Raw genomic sequence first — 19742 nt, 5'->3', positions numbered from 1 at the left:
CTTTCCTGTCTATGTTGATAGGTCTTCCCATTCTTCCCTATGGGGCAATTCTGGTTGATGTCATTGTGAAGATTCTTTTTTAGAAAATCTCTTCATTTAGAGGAAGTCATTTCATATTCCTGATCTTATGCACAAATCATCTCTCTTTCCAGCAGAAGTTAATGAGGTTATTGCCTTAATACATAGATCCTTTTCTTACCTCCTTGTTTATTATCTCCCTTAACATAAAGGATTCCAAATGCTTTGGCTTTATACTAGCATACTGGACATAGCAATTTTTATTTTCTTTAAAAACAGATTCTTAATGCATGCCAACACATCCCCCACTCTGACCCCCAGGTAAATTTTAGGGCCACTCTTGTGCTATGTGGTTAGATTATATGATGTACATTACCTGAATCCAGTTGTGGATCAGTTGTGACCTTGAGATGTTTATAATTTCTGAGTGCTTTTAACAAGAATGAGAGATAGTACTTAGTCTGATGTCTGAAGGTTCAGATGTCTTCCTTTCAGTCAGCATTTGAGAATGTGCACCAGTCAAGTGAACAATTTTCTGTATTTATTTTGTGGCAAATTATCATAATTATTATGTATTCTGCAGTTTTTGAGCAGTATGCTCTGCTAATACCTTGGAGTAGTTTTTATGGATGAGAAGTAGAAATGGTTTCTGCTTTTGTACAGATAATAAGGCAGGAGTTTTATCTACCTAGGAGGAAGTGGAGGCTTCAGAATTTTAGTATGAAAACTATCTGAATATTCATGGAGTGGATGAGTTTGGAACATGTCAGTATTATCTTTTCTCTTGAGGTTTTTGGGGTATAATCATTTGGCAGAAAATTGCTTGATCATGAGCATAAAACATGGTTTGGATTTTAGAGCATTTAAGTAGATATTTCTCAAAGGGAACTGAAATTATTGAACTAGGGACTATCATATAAATATTAGTGGTATTTGGGTTGTTGGGACCAGTATATATATGAATTAGCTAGAGTAACTGCCAGGTGTTAGGGGGCGGGGGACATTCCCATAACATTTAGAACCCTTCTATACTTGTTACAAGGACAATTTCTTCTCTCTCCTTCCCCCACCAAACATTTGACCAGTAATATAATGTGTTAGTTCACACATAAAAATGAAAATTAGATTAGTGCTTTTTTATTTCTTTAGGAGTTTTGTTTATCTTGGTGGAAATGACTGAATTTGATGGGTTTTCATTTTTCTTTTAGACTCAGTTTATGAACCTCTGAAAAGCATTAATCTTCCGAGACCTGATGATAAAACTCTGTGGGATAAATTGGATCATTATTACAGAATTGGTAAGGAAAACTTGAGGAATACATGTCCTTAGTTCGTTAGGATAAGTATTTACTCTGCCTTATGTAGATGTTATGTACATGATCTCTCATTTGGATGTGGGGATAGTTTCATTGCTTAGGTAGCTATATATTCCAATTGGATATTGATACTGGGACTATAAAAGAATTTCAGCAGGTCATATCTGTCCCTTCAAAAACGTTAAAACTGTTAACAATGTCCTCTGTGTCTTTTTAGCCCTCTTAAACATTACTAGATTTGAGAACTGGAGGCTGTTTCTTGGTTACTACTTACATAAAGATTTTGTAGAAGTATTCCTTACTTACTCATTTATCCATACGTGGTTTCCAAGTAGTTCTAAAGCTTTTATAATCTATTACTAATTCTTTGGGACACAAAAGATAATCTCAGGTTACTATTACTAACATTAGGTCCCGGTTTTGTTGATGTTTTGTCTTGCCGAGAATACCCTGGCAATTTTTGCTTTTTAGTGTGAGTAAGCAACTTTGAGATATGTATGCATGGGACGCCTCTTGGTTCATCAGACTGTAAGTTGGAAAAGCCTATTAATTTTTGCCAGTTTGTTTCTTGTGCCATTTATGTAAAATTTCATTTATTTATTTCCCAAATATGAGAATTTTTTTGTTGCTGTTTGTGTTAACCTCGTGTAAAACCTTAATTCATTTTATTTTAGTCACAATTCTAGAATATATTCTTATGTGGCCCATTTATTATCATTGTGACCATAACCAGATAAAGAAATTTAAATAACTTTTTAAAGAAATGTCAGTTGCTTACTTTAGATTTTAAGGACTAATTCTTTTCTCTTGGAAAAATGAAAAATACCCTGACACTCTAAAAAATGTTAATGATAATGTCAGGTTTGTCTGAGAAAAAGAAGAAAGTTAATTCTTTAATTCCTGTGAAAGAGGAGAATGCTTTAGACCTTTGAAAAACTCTCCTGAAAGTAATTGATATATGTCAATCTAGATTAGAGTAATTTAATGCATTTTGGTGAAAAACATTTACATTTAGGAATAAAATAGCTTTTAGGAAATGTAATTTTACTCTGTGTATTTTTATATTTTAGAACTCTTATGAAAGGTAATAAGACATTAGTTTCAGATTTTTTTTATTTAAAATGTTCTCAAAGTAATTATTTAATTTTTTCATGTCATCTGAGGACAGGATTTGGTTTCAAAATGATAAACATATCTATAGCTTGTATAGTATAATATGTAAAATGAACACATTCCTCTGAAGACTAGGCACAAATTAGTTATGAGTGAAAAACAAGATTAGGTTTATTTAGCAGTGGAGCTAACTGGATTTAGCAATTAATGCCACTCTATGTTGTACATTTGTTTCTCTGTTGAACTTATTGTTGAAAACAATAGTAAAAAGATATTTATCTTTTTCTTTCTTTCTTTCAACAACTGATGTTGTCTTATAACACTAATATTAAGTAGGTTATGCTAAAAGCTTTTTAATTAGTCCTCAAAAGTGGAAATACTCTTCCTGCAGAGTAGATTCCTACTTGTGCTGGAGTGACTTACATGAAGTAATTTCACTATCCTAGAAAGTTGTATACTATTGGTAAGTTTAGGAACAACAGAATTGTCAGAAGTAGGATGAGGAAATGAAAGAATATTAAGTTCTTCAGCCCAAGGAAAATGGATGGCTGTACAATTCATTCTTTTTCTTGTCTTCCATTCCAGTCAAGTCAACATTGCTGCTATATCAAAGTCCAACCACAGGTCTCTTTCCCACTAAAACATGCGGTGATGACCAGAAGGCAAAAATCCATGACAGTCTGTACTGTGCTGCTGGGGCCTGGGCTTTGGCTCTGGCATACAGGTAAGCTGGTGTGTGTTCTTATAATAACTAAGTCTGAGTAATAGGGTTTTGTTGGCCCACAGTGAATTGAGCAGCTATCTTTTAGGCTCTGCTGCTGACTCACTGTGTGTGACCTGTGATTGCTCAAGGCATCTAAACAAATTTTAAGTTTTCCTAAGGATTTACACTAGACTAGTACTGATAGTTTAATGACCTTGTGCCCAAAATGTTTCTCCTCTGTAGGTTTTTAAATCATCATTAGTTTTTGGCAGAATTATCTGCCCGTTCTCATTGAGTTGTTTGCTTTCGATCAGAGGGATTAATGGTTGATTAAACTTTGCAGATGATAAAACTTGGGCCCAGGTGGTTAACAGATTTATCCAAAAATACACAACTAGTTAATGATAGAGCCAGAGCCCGGACACCCCCTACTGCATCCTACTAGTTTAGTATTTTTCCCCACTGCAATTCATTGAGGGATCTATCACTTGTTAAATCTAGTTGTAAGTCAGATAATTACTTTATAAAGTTAAAAATCCCATTACAATACAAAATATCTTCTTTGTTATATATGGAAAACATCCAATATGTGTGTCCTGACACACAGAAGTAATACATTTTAACCATTATTAAGATTAGGCTTCTGAATATTAATTTTCTGAAGGTGAGACATATACATGTACTTCTGATTTGAAAATTACACCCTTCATATGAACATGGATTCTCTGTTTAAAATTATTGGCGTGTTGCATTTGGAAAAGAAAATCAAATACTGAGATAATATGAAGTAATGGCCTTTAGCACACTTGTTTGCTAATGTCATTACAAGCATTTCTTAACATATTCTGTGTGAGCACAGTACAGCTTCCTTGAGTTTCAAGCTATTACTGGTCCTATGAGTGTAGAGAGTGCCAGCAATGCCTTAACCAAGTGGTCAGGCTAGTAATGGGATAGGAGTTGCTTCACTGTAACACAGTGGTAAGTGCACATCGCCCATGTTGACTTCTTACCAAAATGATTAATTAGATCTAACTGTAAATAAACAATGAGACAAAGCCAAATTGTGGCTACTTATAAGTCAACTTACCTGGACTCTTAAAAAATGTGGCTATCCGAGAAGATTAGAAAAGTTATGAGTATAACTAGAGTAAGAAAGACCAAAGAAATATGATCCAGGAAGATGGCAGAATAGAAGGATCCTGAGGTCAGTTTGTGCCACAGTCACTCCAAGATAACAGCCACATCAGTGCAACTAACTCTGAAAATGAACTGAAGACTGACAGAACAGACTTTACACAGTTAGCTGTAGAGAGGAGGCCACATTGAAAAGAGTAGGAAGGGCAGAGACATGGTTGGGAGCCAGATCCCCTGTGAGACTAACCCAAGGGGTGGCATATCACCAACACAGAGAAGTGAGAGGATCAGACTCCACACAGGCACCCCAGGCACGACACTGAGAAAATGGCTCCCTATAACATTAAGTTTTGAAAACTAGTGGGGCTTAAATTTGGGAGTTTTTACAATCAGCAGGGCTTAATTCTTCCTTTGAAAAATTAGCAGGTTTAGCTCTGAGAGAGCTGGAGGTTGATAGGAAACTGAGCACCTACATTTAAAGAGCCAGCATAAGAAGTAATGTGGTTGAACAGTTTGAAAAGCATGTGGGTGTCCATAAAGATTTATTTACTAATATAAGAACAAGTGCTAGAGGGGCAGGTATCTTAGGATCCTTAGGAGACTTCTCCCAAGAACAAAAGAGGTGTTAGGTTCCATTTTTCCCCCTCCGTAGCCTAGAAAGCAGGACACTTGCAGAACCAGCACAAATACTTTCTTCTTATCCTGCTAGCACTAAGCACCCTGCCCTTGCGTTCTCCTGAGGATCAGCCCCATTCGGTAGACATGTCTCCAAAGCACTTCCTGCCCCAACACACCCTGCAAGCTGTCCTGGCAGTGACTGGCACCATTTTATAGTGACTCCTGCCCTGCGGAATGGGGAAGATAACCATATACAATAGCGAGTCCACAGCCCCAGCAGCTGAACTTTATAGTTAGCAGTGCAGAGACAGTGCCTTGCCAATCATTGTGACTGCAGTCCTGACAGATAGATTGGGGGCGGGCATCTGTGCTGACTTATGGTCCTGCCCACAAATGAAAGCCTCTCAGGGGACAAGGCAAGGAGAGTGCCCTGCAGGTCAGTGTGACTGCATCTCCAACAGACGGACTGGGAACAACCATCTGGTTTGACTGCTAGCCCCAACCACTAATGAAAACCTGTCAGGGGACAAGGAAAGGAAACTGCCCTGAAGGTCAGTTCAACCAGCCCCAGCAGATGGGCTGAAGGCCGATATCTGGCCTGATTGTTGACACTACCCAATAGAAGCCACAAACTGGCCCCTTAACAGGTAGGCAAAACCCTACCTGCTGAAACTACAACTGGCAAAGTGGGCAATTGCAGCCTAAAGAACTGAAGGCAAATGTGGCTTAAGAACAGTGGGGCACATGCAACCCACATAGGACATACCCCTGAAGTGCATGGTTCTGATGAATAGGAAGCACAGTGCTATAGGTACCTCTTCTTCATAAGGCCATGACTTTCAAGAGGAGGAAATGTAGCTGACTTTTCTAATACATGGAAACCAACAGATTGTTAGACAAAATGAGACAAAGAGATATATCCCAAATGAAAGAAGAGGACAAAACCACAACAAAAGATCTAAATCAAACGGAGATAAGCAATATGTCTGATAAAGAATTCAAAGTAATGGTCATAAAGATACTCACTGGACTTGAGAAAAGAGTAGAGAATCTCAGTGAGACCTTCAACAAAATGAAAATATAAAAAAGAACCAGTCAGAGATATAGAAATCAAATTGAAATTTAAAACAACAACAACATTACTATAGGGAGTCAATAGAAAATCAGAGGAGGCAGAAGAATGGATCAGTGACCTAGAAGACAGGGTAAAAGGAAAGCAACTGGGCTGAATAGTAAAATCAAAAAAGTATAATAAAAAAATGAGACTAGGTTAAAGGGAATTTAGCAACACCATCACATGTAATAATGTTCACATTGTAGGGATCCCAGAAGGAGGAGAAGAAAGAGGGAATGGCACAGAAAATTTATTTGAAGAAATAAAACAACAACTTTCCAAATCTGGGGAAGTAAATACAGATTCAGGAATCACAGAGAGCCCTCAGTGAAATTACCTAAGGAGGTTCACACCAAGACACATAATATTAAAATGGCAAAAAAGTAGTGACAAAACATCTCAAAGGCAGCAAGAGAAAAAATAGTTACAAATAAGAGGAACTTCATAGGCTATCTGCTGATTTTTCCTTGGAAACTTTGCAAGCCAGAAGGGAGTGGAATGATTATTCAAAGTACTGAAAGGAAAAATGTGCAACCAAGAATACTATGTCCAATAAGGTTATAATTTATAATAGAAAGAGGGAAGGAGTTTACCAGGAAAAAGTTAACTAGCCTTCTAAGAGTCATTAAAGGGAATTCTTTGAGTGGAAAGAAAAAGCCATAGTCAAGAATGAAAAAATTATGAAAGGAAAAGACATTCACAGGAAAATGCAAATGTAATAAAAGCAATAGATTGATCACTTATTAAATGGGTACCAAGGTTAAAGGAAAAAAGCAGTAAAATCAACTACATCTATAAAAATCAGTCAAGGGATTTACAAATAGAAGGATGTAACATATGACATCATATATATAAAACATGGAGGGAGAGTAAAAATTTATTGCTTTTTGAATGAGTTCAAACACAAGTGACCAACAACTTAATATAGACTATTGTATGCATAAAATGTTACATATGAACCTAATGGTAACTACAAATAAAAATTTGTGTATTTATAATACACAAATTTATTATACACATTTATTATATTTGTATTTATATTTTGTATTTGTATAAATTGTATTTATAATACACATTTATTTATAATAAATACACAGAAAATAAAGAGGGAAGAATCCAAGTATAACATGAAAGAAAGCTCTCATACTACAAGGGAAGAGAGTAAGAGAAGAACGAAACAGAATAACTATAAAAACAAGCATAAAACAAGTAACAAAATGGCAATAAGTACATACCTATCAATAAATTAATTGTAAATGGACTAAATGCAACAATCAAAAGACATGGTGTGACTGAATGGATAAAAGAGCAAGATCATCATTTATATGCTGCCTATAGGAGTCTCATTTCAGACCTAATGACGCATATAAATTGAAAGTGTGGGGATGGAAAAATGTTTATAATACAAATAGAAACAACAAGAAAGATGGGTTAGCAATACTTGTATCAGACAATGTAGACTTGAAAACAAAGACTATAACGAGACAAAGGACATTACATAATGATAAAAGGAACAATCCAGCAGGAGGGTATAACAGTTGTAACTATTTATGCACCCAAACATGGTAGCACCTAAATACATAAAGCAACTATTAACAGATATAAAAAAAGAAACTGCCAAGAGTACAATAATAGTGGATGATGTTAACATTCCACTTATATCATAAATGGATAGATCATTTGGCCAGAAAATCAACCAGGGAACAGTGACCTTGAATGACACATTGGATCAATTGGGCTTAACAGATACATTCAGAACATTCCATCCAAAAGCAGTGGAATACACATTTGTTTCAAGTACACATGGAATGTCTCCAAAAGAGATCACATGTTAGGTCACTAAAGAAGTCTCAATAAATTCAAAAAGACTGAAATAATATTATGTATCTTTTCTGACCAAAAACAATATGAAAATAGAAAGAGATCACAAGAAAAAATCTGGAAAGGACACAAATACATGGAAACTAAATAACATGCTACTAAACCAGAAATGAGTCAACTCACAAAATTAAAAAGTATATGCAGACAAATGGAAATGAAAACACAATGGTCCAAAATTTGGGGGATGCAGTAAAACCTGTTCTAAGAGAAACAATTATAGCAATGCAGGTCTACCTTAAGAAAACTTTCAAGTAAACAACCTAATATTACAACTAATAGAGCTAGAAAAAGAAGAGCAAACAAAGTCAATAGAAGAAAGGAAATCATAAAGTTTGGAGTAGAAATAAGTGAAACGGACTAAAAACAGAGTAGAAAGATTAATGAAACCTGGAAGTGGTTCTTTGAAAAGATGAACAACATAGGTAGATCTTTTGCCACACTCAAAAAAAAAAAGACTCAAAATCAGAAATGAAGAAGTAAGAACTAATATCACAGAAATACAAAGGATTGTAAGAGAATATTTTGAAAGACTATCTGCCAACAAATTGGACAACCTAGAAGAAATTTATAAGTATCTTAGGTGTGTATAGCCTAACAAAACTGAAGCAGGAGAAATAGAAGGTTTGAACAGACCAATTCGTAGCACACATGTGTGAGCAGGAGAGGGGCAGAGAGAGAGAGGGGGCAGAGCGAGAGGGAGAGAGGAACTCAAGCAGGCTCTGTGCTGACAGTGCAGAGCCAAAGGTGGTACTCAGTCTCACAAACCATGAGATCATGACCTGAATCAAAATCAAGAGTCATACATTTAATGGACAGAGCCACCCAAGTGCCCCAAATTTCTATACTCTAACAGTGGAGTAGCAGCAAGAGAAATTAAGGAGACCACCCATTTACATTTTCACAGGGAAGAATAAAATTCCTAAGAATAAACCTAACCAAGGAGATCAGTGACCTGTACTGTGAAAACTATGAAACATTGCTGCATGAAATTGAAGATCTCAGAAACAAATGGAAAAATATTACATGTTTATGGATTAGGATAACTGTTGTTGTTCAAATTTCATACTTCACAGAGCATCTACAGATCTAATGCAATTCCTATCAAAGTACCAGCAACAGTTTTCATGGAACTAGAACAAATAATCCTAAAATTTGTATGGAACCACAAAAGACCCCAAATTGCCAAAGCAATCTTAAGAAGGAAGAACTAAGCTGGCTGTATCACAATAGCAGAGTGCCAGATACAGTACAAAGCTAGAAGTTATCAAAACAGTATGGCACTGTCAAAACAATAGTCACATAGATCAATGGAACAGAATTGAAAGTTAAGAAATAAATCCACACTTATATGATTAATTAATCTGCAACAAAGGGTGTAATGTGCAACTGGGAAAAGACAGTCTCTTCAATAAATGGTGCCAGGGAAACTAAACAACTACATGCAAAAAGAATAAAACTGGGGCAATTTCTTACACTGTAACACAAAAATAAACTCCAAATGAATTAAAGACCCAAATGTGAGACACAAAACCATAAAACTCCTAGGAAAAAAACATGGGCAACAAATTTTTCAACAATGGCCATAGCAACATTTTTCTAGATATGTCTCCTCAGGCAAGGGAACCAAAAGGAAAATTAAACTATTGTGACTATACCAAATTGAAAACCTTTTGCACACCAAAGGAAACCAGTGACAAGGCATAAAGGCAACCTACTGAGTGGGACAGTATATTTGCAAGTGATATGTTTGAGAGGGGGTTAATATTCAAAATACATAAAGAACTTAACACAATTCAACACACAAGAACCCTAATAGTTCAATTAAAAAATGGGCAGAGGACTGGAATGGATATTTTTCTAAAGAAGACCTACACATGGCCAACAGAGACATGAAAAGGTCAGCGTCCCTAATCATCAGGGAAATGCAAATTAAAACCAAAATGAGATCACTTTACACCTCTCAGAATGGCTAAAATCAAAATCACAAGAAATAATAATTGTTGGAAAGGATGTACACAAAAGGGAACCCTTGTATGCTATTGGTGGGAATGCAAATTGGTGCAGCTACTGTGAAAAACATTGTGAAGGTTCCTCAAAAATGTAAAAATGGAATTAACATATCATCCAGTAATTCTTCTTGGTATCCATCCAAAGAAAATGAAAAAAAAATCTCAATAAGATATATGCACCCCAGTGTTTTTGTAGCATTATTTACAATAGTCTAGGTATAGAAACCATCCAAGTGCCTATTCATTGATAAATGGTTAAAGAAGATGTAGTATGTGTGTTGACACAGACCTACACACACACACACACACACACACACACACACACACAGGAATATTACTCAGCCATAAAAAGAATGAAAACTTGCTATTTAGTAACATGGAGGGATGTAGAGGGTATAATGCAAACTCTGTATGATTTTATTCATATGCAGAATTTAAGAAACCGAAGAAATAAATGAACAAAAAAAATCGGCCAACAAAAAAACCATACTCTTTTTTTTTTTTACAAATAGTTTATTGTCAAATTAGTTTCCACATAACACTCAGTGCTCATCCCCACAAGTGTCCTCCTCCATGCCCATCCCCCCCTCCTCCCCACATCCATCAGTCCTCAGAAAAAAACCATACTCTTAAATGGAGGTAACAAACTGGTATTTGCCAGAGAGGAAGTCGGTGGACAGAGGGATAGGTGAAATAGATAAAGGAGATCAAGAGTACACTTACCTTGAGGTGTATTGAGTAACGTATATTGTTGACTCATTATGTTATACACCTGAAACTAATATAACACTGTATGCTAATTATACTTCATTGAAAAAAAGAAAAAAATGTTAAATTAGTCAACAAAAAATAAGCATGACATTCAAATGCAGTTTTTTATTGTATCCTACATTAAAAATAAATCCTAAAATGTAAATTTTGGGTATATTTGGGTAAATTTTATATACAATGTATATTAGATAATTTAGTAACAATATTAAATTCCTTGGATGTGATGATAATATTGTTGTATAGGCAAATGTCCTTGTTTTTAGGACATATTTTTGAAGTGTATGATCAATAAATTCACAGATTAAAGTTCTTTCATTTATTCATTTTTTAGAATTAAAAGGATTCTTCAGATCATATTGAAACTTGAGTCTACCCACTGCTAGGAATTTACCCAAGGGATACAGGAGTGCTGATGCATAGGGGCACATGTACCCCAATGTTCATAGCAGCACTCTCAACAATAGCCAAAACATAGAAAGAGCCATCAGTGGACAAATGGATCAAGAAGATGTGGTTTATCTATACCATGGAATACACATGGCAATGAGAAAGAATGAAATCTGGCCATGTGTAGCAACATGGATGGAACTTGAGTGTGTTATACTGAGCGAAATAAGTCAGGCAGAGAAGAACAGATGCCATATGTTTGCACATATAGGTGGATTAGGAGGAACTTAATGGAGGACCATGGAGGAGAAGAAGGGGAAAAATAGTTGGGGAGAGGGAGAGAGGCGAACCATGAGAGACTCTTGAATGCTCCGAACAAACTGAGGGCTGATAGGCATGGGGGGAGGGCACTTGTTGGGATGAGTACTGGGTGTTATATGGAAACCAACATGACAATAAACTATTTAAGAAAAAAATTAATAAATAAAACTTGAGTCTACCTCCACAGAGCTTTTTAAAGAGAGCAGAATATTCTAGATCCTGGTAGAAAACAATGGAATTATTTCAGGTCCTCAAATTCACTTTAAATCTTTGAAAAGGTAATAAATATATCCTGGTGGCCTAATTGTTTTTGCTCAAATGCACCGGTTCTTTTATTTTCTCAGTCAGAAGTGAAATATTCTGGTTTCTATTTTATTTGCAGAAGAAAGGAGAAATAGGGGAACTTCATTAAAATAGAAGAACTTTCTAGTGACTGATTTATTCTGGAATATTTTAGTTTGGGTTAAATGCTTATTGAAATTAGGGGACAGAGAATTATTTTAAAGACAATTTTAGGGGGAACCTGGGTGGTTCAGTCAGTTAATTGTCTGACTCCTGATTTTGGCTCAGGTCATGATCTCAGAGTTCGTGAGTTGAAGTCTTGCATTGAATGGGGATGTCAGTGTGGAATCCCCTTGGGATTCTTTCTCTGCCTCTTTCTCTCTCAAAAGAAATAAATTTAGAAAAAAATGACAATTTTAGAAAAACTTGAATTTAGTTTAGTTTAGTTTTTAGATGGAGTAGGAATTGGACACAGATTTCATTGAGTTTATTCTACCCAAAGTATGTTGTTTCTCATATATCGATGCCTGGTCCACTGTTACCTTTGCCATAATTTGCGTCTATTAAAACACTTATGTTGGACATTCGACAGAAAAATAGAGCATAGAGCAAAATCATGGTAGTTTTACTGCAGTACCTGCATTTGAAGGGAGGAATGACATTCTAATGGCAACTTACTTTTGTCTGCCATTGACAGTGCTATGTTAAAATGATCGTTCTTCTTTCTCATAGTGGTATATGAGATCCACAGTTAGAATAGGAAGAAATTGTAGTCTACTTTTGAAGGAGACAGGTGATACGTTTTACCAAGGGAGGATGATTGCCAGGTATTTTAGTTAAGGTTTAGTGGAACGATGAATGTTATTTTCATTTTTCAGTTGTGGGTAACTGTCATCTACCTTTTGATCCATGGTAAAAAAGGAACCTAAGGGTAGAAAAACATCGTAACCTTGCTAAATAGTTATATTTTAACTGTTTTTTTTTTAAAGCAAGAGATAGAAACAATGTTGGATTGATTTTAAACTAAGACCCAAGAGTATAAAACTTCCCAAAAACATCATGTATCATACTGGATGTGTTTTTTTAAAAGGAATCTTTGTCTAACGTGCCCACCTTGACATTATTAAACAAATGGTAGAGCAAGAAGGCATGTGCCTACATTAATCTGTGTTGCCTTGAATCTAACCATTGCGTATCCCAAAGGGATTGGTGTTAAAAATCACCTCTACTCTGTAACAGCAAACTTAAAAAAAGTCTTTCAGTAGATTTTTCCAGTACAGAATATCGTTTAAAGCTTTAGCCAAGTCAGTATAGAAATATTGTATCTTATTTTGAAGCAATTGGCTTACTTCCTTAAAAGAAGGAGAAATAAACACAAGTTTCATCATAGAATTTTTTTTTATTGCAGCATTTCTGCATCTGCTGGGAAAATGGAGTTTCACTGTTTCAGAATTAGTAGATGTGGCCAGAACGTAGGATTAGTCAGATAGTTAAATACTTAATTACCGAAAGCTCTGCTTCCTTTTCAAATGCATTTCCAATTTGTTTCATGAGTTATCTCTCTTACCCAGGCGCATTGATGATGACAAGGGAAGGACCCATGAGCTGGAGCACTCGGCTATAAAATGTATGAGAGGAATTCTCTACTGCTATATGCGTCAGGCCGATAAGGTAAAACACTGTAGTGTGGACCAGAATTCTCACATCATTCTGAAGGATTAATTTAACCAGTATAGCAATAGCATCTTCTGAAGAAGAATGTACTTTCAAAGGGTAAAGTCACATCCTAGGGCAGTCTAGATAGGTTAAAACAGCCCTGCCTTTCCAGCCCAGGGTTTGAAATACTTAAATTGAAGAAACGCCTTAAGCAAGAGGTGATTGAGAATTTGTTTGTGTGTTGCATCTGGTATTTGCTTGATAAAGACTCAGTTTCTCAGGAACCTTATAATATACATAATACTAACCAATATATTACTTAAGGAAATCCTTACCCAAATTCTGTTTGCACATGTGCTTACCCTGACTTAATTGAACTTTAAAAGTACTTCATCATTTACATGTAAAGAGGACAGGAATTACTGGCTGAGAAAATAGCAAATTTTACAGGGTTATTGTGGAAAGTAAAATAATATACATAATATACATAATAATCAGTAATTATAATTGTTATTATATAAAAACTGTAAAGTTCTATGCAAATATAATGTGATAATTCTCCTAATTACATACATATTTGTGTCCCTTGGTCCAGTATATGAAGTGTTCATATACATCAGTAGGGATATGAGTCCTCAAGATCACCTCCAGGTTTGATGATTCATTAGCAAAGATGACATTAGTAATTATGAATGTTTTATATTTTTATCACTTAATAGTTTTTTTAATAATATTTTAAGTTTTTGTGATTGCACATTTTTTTCTTAAGATCTATATCTGAAGTCAAAACTGAAAAAAAAGTATACTCTATCAGAATGTGGCAACAAGAAAATGTTAGTTGGCAGAAAAAGTAAATTTATTCACCAGCTCATAATGAAGATACGTAACAAACCTGTATTTGTCTACTGAGATTTGACTTTGGAAATCATTATTATAAACGTTTTTCAGTGCTTGAAATAATGTCATATTGGCATACTTGACTTAAACTGGTATGTCATATATATTGAAGTAATTGTGCTTAAAGTTTTTTCCCTAGTATGAGAAATTTACTGTTTATTTCACATTTATCATTTTATGAATGCCTAATGTCTGAAATACTTCTCTCTCAAGGAAACATGGTGAGACCAGTGAGTTTCATGTGTTTATTAAGCAAGCTGACAGATTTAAAAAAGTAATGTTTATCAAAAGGAAGGAAATGATGATAAAGAGGGTCTTTGTGGCTTATTTAACCAATTGTTAATATCCCTTTTTAAATATTACTCAACCTTACTAATCAATCTTCACAATTATGTTTCCTTTTGAATACAGCTTGAATGGGACTTAGGTTGTCTTGAATTTCTTAAATTATAAAGGATTAGCTATTCTTTCCTTTGTGTAGTTATGAGGTTAGACAATTAAAAAATGTGAGTTATAAGAAGGTATAGATCATATTAGGATTAGGTATGTATGCATACCACCACAAAATAATAGGGTTTTACATATTTTAAAGCATTTTTATTGTTGTAATCTTTCTTTATCCCCATAACCTTCTTGGGTAGTAATGAAGGATATTTCCATAATTCACATGTGACTCTGAAGGACTGACTGTGAGAGATTTAACCACACATGCCCAGCTCACTCTGCCTCCAACCAAACCTTCACCTTATTGATGCTCACCATTTTCTTCATGATTCTGTGGCAGTAGGGAATGTTACCGTATTTTAAAATGTGAGATATATATCTTTTGCCTTTTTCTTAAAACTAAAGTGAAGCATATTTGTAGTAATCATTGTTTATTTGACTTTAAGATTCATTTTCTGTCTTCTGAAGTAAAATCATGACATGCTTCCTGACAAATTTTCTAAAAATCTAATAAGATTTAATTCATTATGTATTTGAGTGAATAAAGTTGTCCTTGAGCCTATTTCAGAGTCTGTATCTCCCTCTCTCTCTGACCCTCCCCTGCTCACACTGTCTCTCTCTCTCTCCTAGAAATATATAAAAATATTAAAAAAAAACTTTAAAAAAAAGTTGTCCTTGATTTGCAGAATATAGAGCAATCTGATTTCTGTTACTATCTTGCCACTTGTCTTAATGCCTCCTTAGTCACATTAGGAATTGTTTTTTACCTTTAAATGTTCATATTCCCTCATCTAATACCCCCTCCAGGAGAAGTATTCAGAGTGTTTCAAAATAAATTCAATTTGCTTTTAGTAGTTTGGAATGCACAGATTTCCTTTATAATGGGCTATGAATGTTGCTGTCCCTAGCTATCTATGTAAAATATTTGTCTAAAATGTTACTGAGTAGGGGCATCTGGATTCTCAGTCGGTTGAGCTTCTGACTTAGGCTCAGGTCATGATCTCACAGCTCATGGGTTCGAGCCCTACTTCGGGCTGTGTGTTGACAGCCTAGAGCCTGGAGCCTGCTTTAGATTCTGTGTCTCTCTCTTTCCCTGCCCCTCCCCTGCTCATGCTCTGTCTCTCTCTGTCTCTCAAAAATAAACATTAAAAAAATGTTTAAATGTTACGGAGTAGTTTCTAGTTTATGAAAAGTCATTAAAGTTTTATAAAATTTATTTTTCCAGGATTCCCTTATGAAATGATTTTTCCCACCTAAATGCTGTATGAGGTCTATAAATTAAGAATGGATAACAAAATAACTTTTCATAAGTTATAATCCGTTTTTTCACAATTATTTAAGTTTCCAGGAAAAATCTAAATAAAATACAAGTAGAGAAAACATTATTTTAGATTTTTTTGGTCTAGAAAATTTTGCTTTAATCATTCTTTATTTTTACTTGCCAGAAGCCAAACATATAAAATACTGATTAATGTCCCCTTATAGTTTTACTGATTTCAAGAATAGTTCTCTGTAATTCACATACAATATGCCCCATTAATTTTCAGAGCTTCTGTATTCTGGGTCTTCTTTTTTTTTTTTTTTTTTAAATTTTAAATTATTTGTCTTTTAACTGCTGTAAGACTCAAAGCATAGTTACATAATTTCCCATTTGAGTATCTTTAATCATTTAATAGTTGCTTTTCCCCTGGCACAGTGATTGAATATGAATTCTCATGCAGCGTACTTGTGTATCTTGAAGACAAATGACAAACACTGTTTTTAATTGTAACAATAGCTTTTTTAAAAGTAGTTAAGTAGTGGGGTATATCCAGGGCCTTGCATGCCATTGGTCTATGACTGGAGCAGAGAGTATGGGTAGGGGAAGGAAAGCCCTTTAGAAGTCAGAGAAGGTTGGGGCGCCCGGGTGGCTTAGTCGGTTAAGCGTCCGACTTTCACTTAGGTCATGATCTCACGGTTCATGGGTTCGAGCCCCATGTCAGGCTCTGTGCTGACTACCAGCTCAGAGCCTGGAGCCTGTTTCAGTCTGTGACTCCCTCTCTCTCTGACCCTCCCTTGCTTACTCTTTCTCTCTCCTAGAAATAATAAATTTAAAAAAATTTAAAAAAATGTTTATTATTTTGAGAGAGAGAGTGTGAGCTCATACAAGCAGGGGAAGGGTAGAAAGAGAGGAAGAGAGAGAATCCCAGTCTTCAGGCTGTCAGTGCGGGGCCCAGCACAGGGCTCAATTTCATGAACTGTAAGATCATGACCTGAACTGAAATCAAGGGTTGGACACTTAACTGACTTAGCCACTCAGGTGTCCTGTCATAATAACTTTCTGGTTTTTGGTTTTTGGGGTTTTTTAGAGGTTTTTTGTTTTTTTATTTTTATTTTTTGCATAATAACTTTCTTAAACTGATAAAAGCCTTATTCTTTTAGATCTTTATCAATAGGCAAATTGTATTTTAATTTAATTTAATCATATTTTTGTCTAAGAGCCCAGAGTAATGTTCATCATTTTGAGATAATAATTATGGTAGTGTAAAAGGGGTGACCACATTGATTTCTATTTAGGTAGTCTAAGACTGTTGCCAGCATTTCAGATACTGAGAATGGATAGCCTTTTCATCTTCTGTTAATACTGGATGTCTTGATCATTTTATACATAGAATATATACATTCCTACCTTTATCCTTATCGTCCCATTCCTAATTATCTACTGGTAGGGCCTAGCTTTTATTTTCTTGACTTCAGTGGTAAGAAAGGCTATGTATTTGTTTGTGGATTGGTTGCACAGCTCTTGAGGAGCAGGGGTACAAAGATATATTAGCCCATTAGCACAGTAATATCTGGTGAACTTTCTGTAATGGTAGACATATTTTGTATTACTGTGTTGAACAATGCAGAAGCCCCTAATCACATATGGCTACTTGATATGTAGTCAGTGTGAATATGGGACTGAATTTCTAAACTTTGTTTAATTGTAGTTTAATTTGTCACCTGTAGCTAGTGGCTACCCTCTTGGATAGTGTAACCTGTAGAAGCTTATAAGATAGTGACAGATATAGACAGCTAATAAAATGAAAATAGAAGCAATTATTGAAGGATAGGCATCCTGATGTAGGAATCCAGAGGAAGGAATTTAAGGTATAGTTCAGAAGGGACTTTATAAAAGAAGGTATTTTTGGAGATAGAATTTTAAGTATGAGAAGAATTTTGAAGGTGAGGAAGATAGTATAGTTCCATGAGCTTCCTTAGCCAAGTGAACAAGGCAAAATCATAACCATGCAGAATTATCGTCACTTATATCTTTTCAAAACAGGAAAAGCTTCATATATAGCTTTGTGTCTTTGTGTTATTCTGTCATTTCTTTGTTTTTATTCATCTCATAATTTCAGGGGCTGGCATAGTACTTGGGATATGATTGGTATCAGAAAATGTTTGCCAAATTNGTTGGTTTTTTTTTTTTTTTTTTTTTGGTCCTTGGAGGTTGTTAGGTCATTTAGTATTTACTTAGTATTCTAAAATGGTTAGATTTTATATGCTGTTGATAAATACAGGTATGATCTATGTTCTCTTGGAATTGGTGTCTTGTAAGGAGAGTATATGTGGTAGAGGAAATGAAAACATGTTGAAAGGAGCATAGGTTACAATTTTTGATCCTTAGAGAAAGAAATAGCATTTGAAGTTTTGAACAGTTACTGAATTAGAATGAGATCTGAAGCACTTTTTCATTAAGTATCATGGAAGCATTTTCAAATAGCAATAGAGTGGGATGTAATCCCTGAAATCTTGTCCCACAGACTAAACCATTATTTGACTCTAAGATAAAATGATACAAAACACTTGCAAAAGCCATTGCTACCACATTAAGAAGCTCCCTACTATACTTAATTTGCTATTTGTGATGTAATCAAATATTCAACAATAATGTTAACTATTAAATTAGTAGTTATGAGTTTTGTCTATGTTTTGTTTCTTTAGAAAAAAATAACATTTCTGCTTTGCTCTGTCCTCTGCCTTTAGGCTGTAGCTTTCCTCATTAAAAAGTTTCATGGAGGGGCGCCTGGGTGGCTTAGTCGGTTGAGCGTCCGACTTTCGCTTAGGTCATGATCTCGTGGTTCGTGGGTTCGAGCCCCGCGTCGGGCTCTGTGCTGACTGCCAGCTCAGAGCCTGGAGCCTGTTTCAGTCTGTGTCTCCCTCTCTCTCTGACCCTCCCCTGCTCACGCTGTCTCTCTCTCTCTCCTAGAAATAAATAAAAACATTAAAAAAAAAAAAAAGTTTCATGGAAAATAATTAATAACCTCTAAAGCTGTGAGTTACGAGTACTATTTAAATCTTGTGTTTGATTCTAGGTCCAGCAGTTTAAGCAGGACCCACGCCCAGCAACCTGTCTTCACTCTGTTTTCAATGTGCATACAGGAGATGAGATCCTCTCCCATGAGGAATACGGCCATCTTCAGGTAAAAGGAGATTGCTGATTTTCTTCTCTGTGTACACTCTAGGTTGTAGATTTGAGGCTATTTACAAATTTCATTAAATAGATTTCTTAAATTGTTTAAAATAGAAATAGAAAACCAACCATAAAATGGAGAAGTGAAATGGTAACCACCAGGGCTGAGTTAGTCATTGTGATTGAGCATTAAGTCAACTGAGGTCTTGGTCTACAAGCAAAAAAGGGCAACTGAATGGTTTATAGTATTATTACTGTCTTAAAAAAGGACTCTTACAGTTCTTTCCATGACAAAAGCTCGTACTTATCAAATTTAGAAGAATTTCAACATACAGGAACTAGGGAATAAAAGACAGTTGACAGTGATATAACAGTAAATCAGAAATTTTTGTTACATGACCGCTTATTTTTGATATATCAACCTTCAACAAAGCTATAAACATACCACTAAAATGTAATTCCAAAAGGCATTTCTGGATTCTATAAATTTTGTCTTATATATTATATTAAATTTTATACCTAAGTTAACCATGCACTACAGGATTTTATGTTTTATTTTCACTTATTTTTCTCTTATATCTGTGTACTGCTTTTCGCTGGACACCCTGTTGCCTTGTTTTTCAGATACACATATTATATATGC

General features: G+C 35.2%; 1 protein-coding gene across 3 annotated transcripts in view; it reads left to right on the top strand.

Moving 5' to 3' along the window:
- PHKB (phosphorylase kinase regulatory subunit beta) overlaps positions 1-19742 on the top strand; it is a 237841-nt gene that overhangs the window by 28600 nt on the left and 189499 nt on the right. For all 3 annotated transcript variants that reach the window (XR_013331934.1, XM_077751419.1, XM_077751418.1), the window contains 4 exons: positions 1227-1316; positions 3033-3171; positions 13239-13338; positions 19002-19109. Coding sequence is in view for 2 of the 3 variants with exons in the window: in XM_077751419.1 (XP_077607545.1) it covers positions 1227-1316; positions 3033-3171; positions 13239-13338; positions 19002-19109 (437 nt within the window). In the remaining variant the exon portion in view is untranslated. The remainder of the gene's footprint in view (positions 1-1226; positions 1317-3032; positions 3172-13238; positions 13339-19001; positions 19110-19742) is intronic.

This window comes from Crocuta crocuta, unplaced genomic scaffold, assembly GCF_008692635.1.
Source record: "Crocuta crocuta isolate KB4526 unplaced genomic scaffold, BGI_CrCroc_1.0 scaffold124, whole genome shotgun sequence".
In the NCBI taxonomy this organism is placed as follows: Eukaryota; Metazoa; Chordata; class Mammalia; order Carnivora; family Hyaenidae; genus Crocuta; species Crocuta crocuta.
The sequence above is the reverse complement of the archived record's forward strand: the minus strand, read 5'-3'. Positions and strand labels throughout refer to the sequence as shown.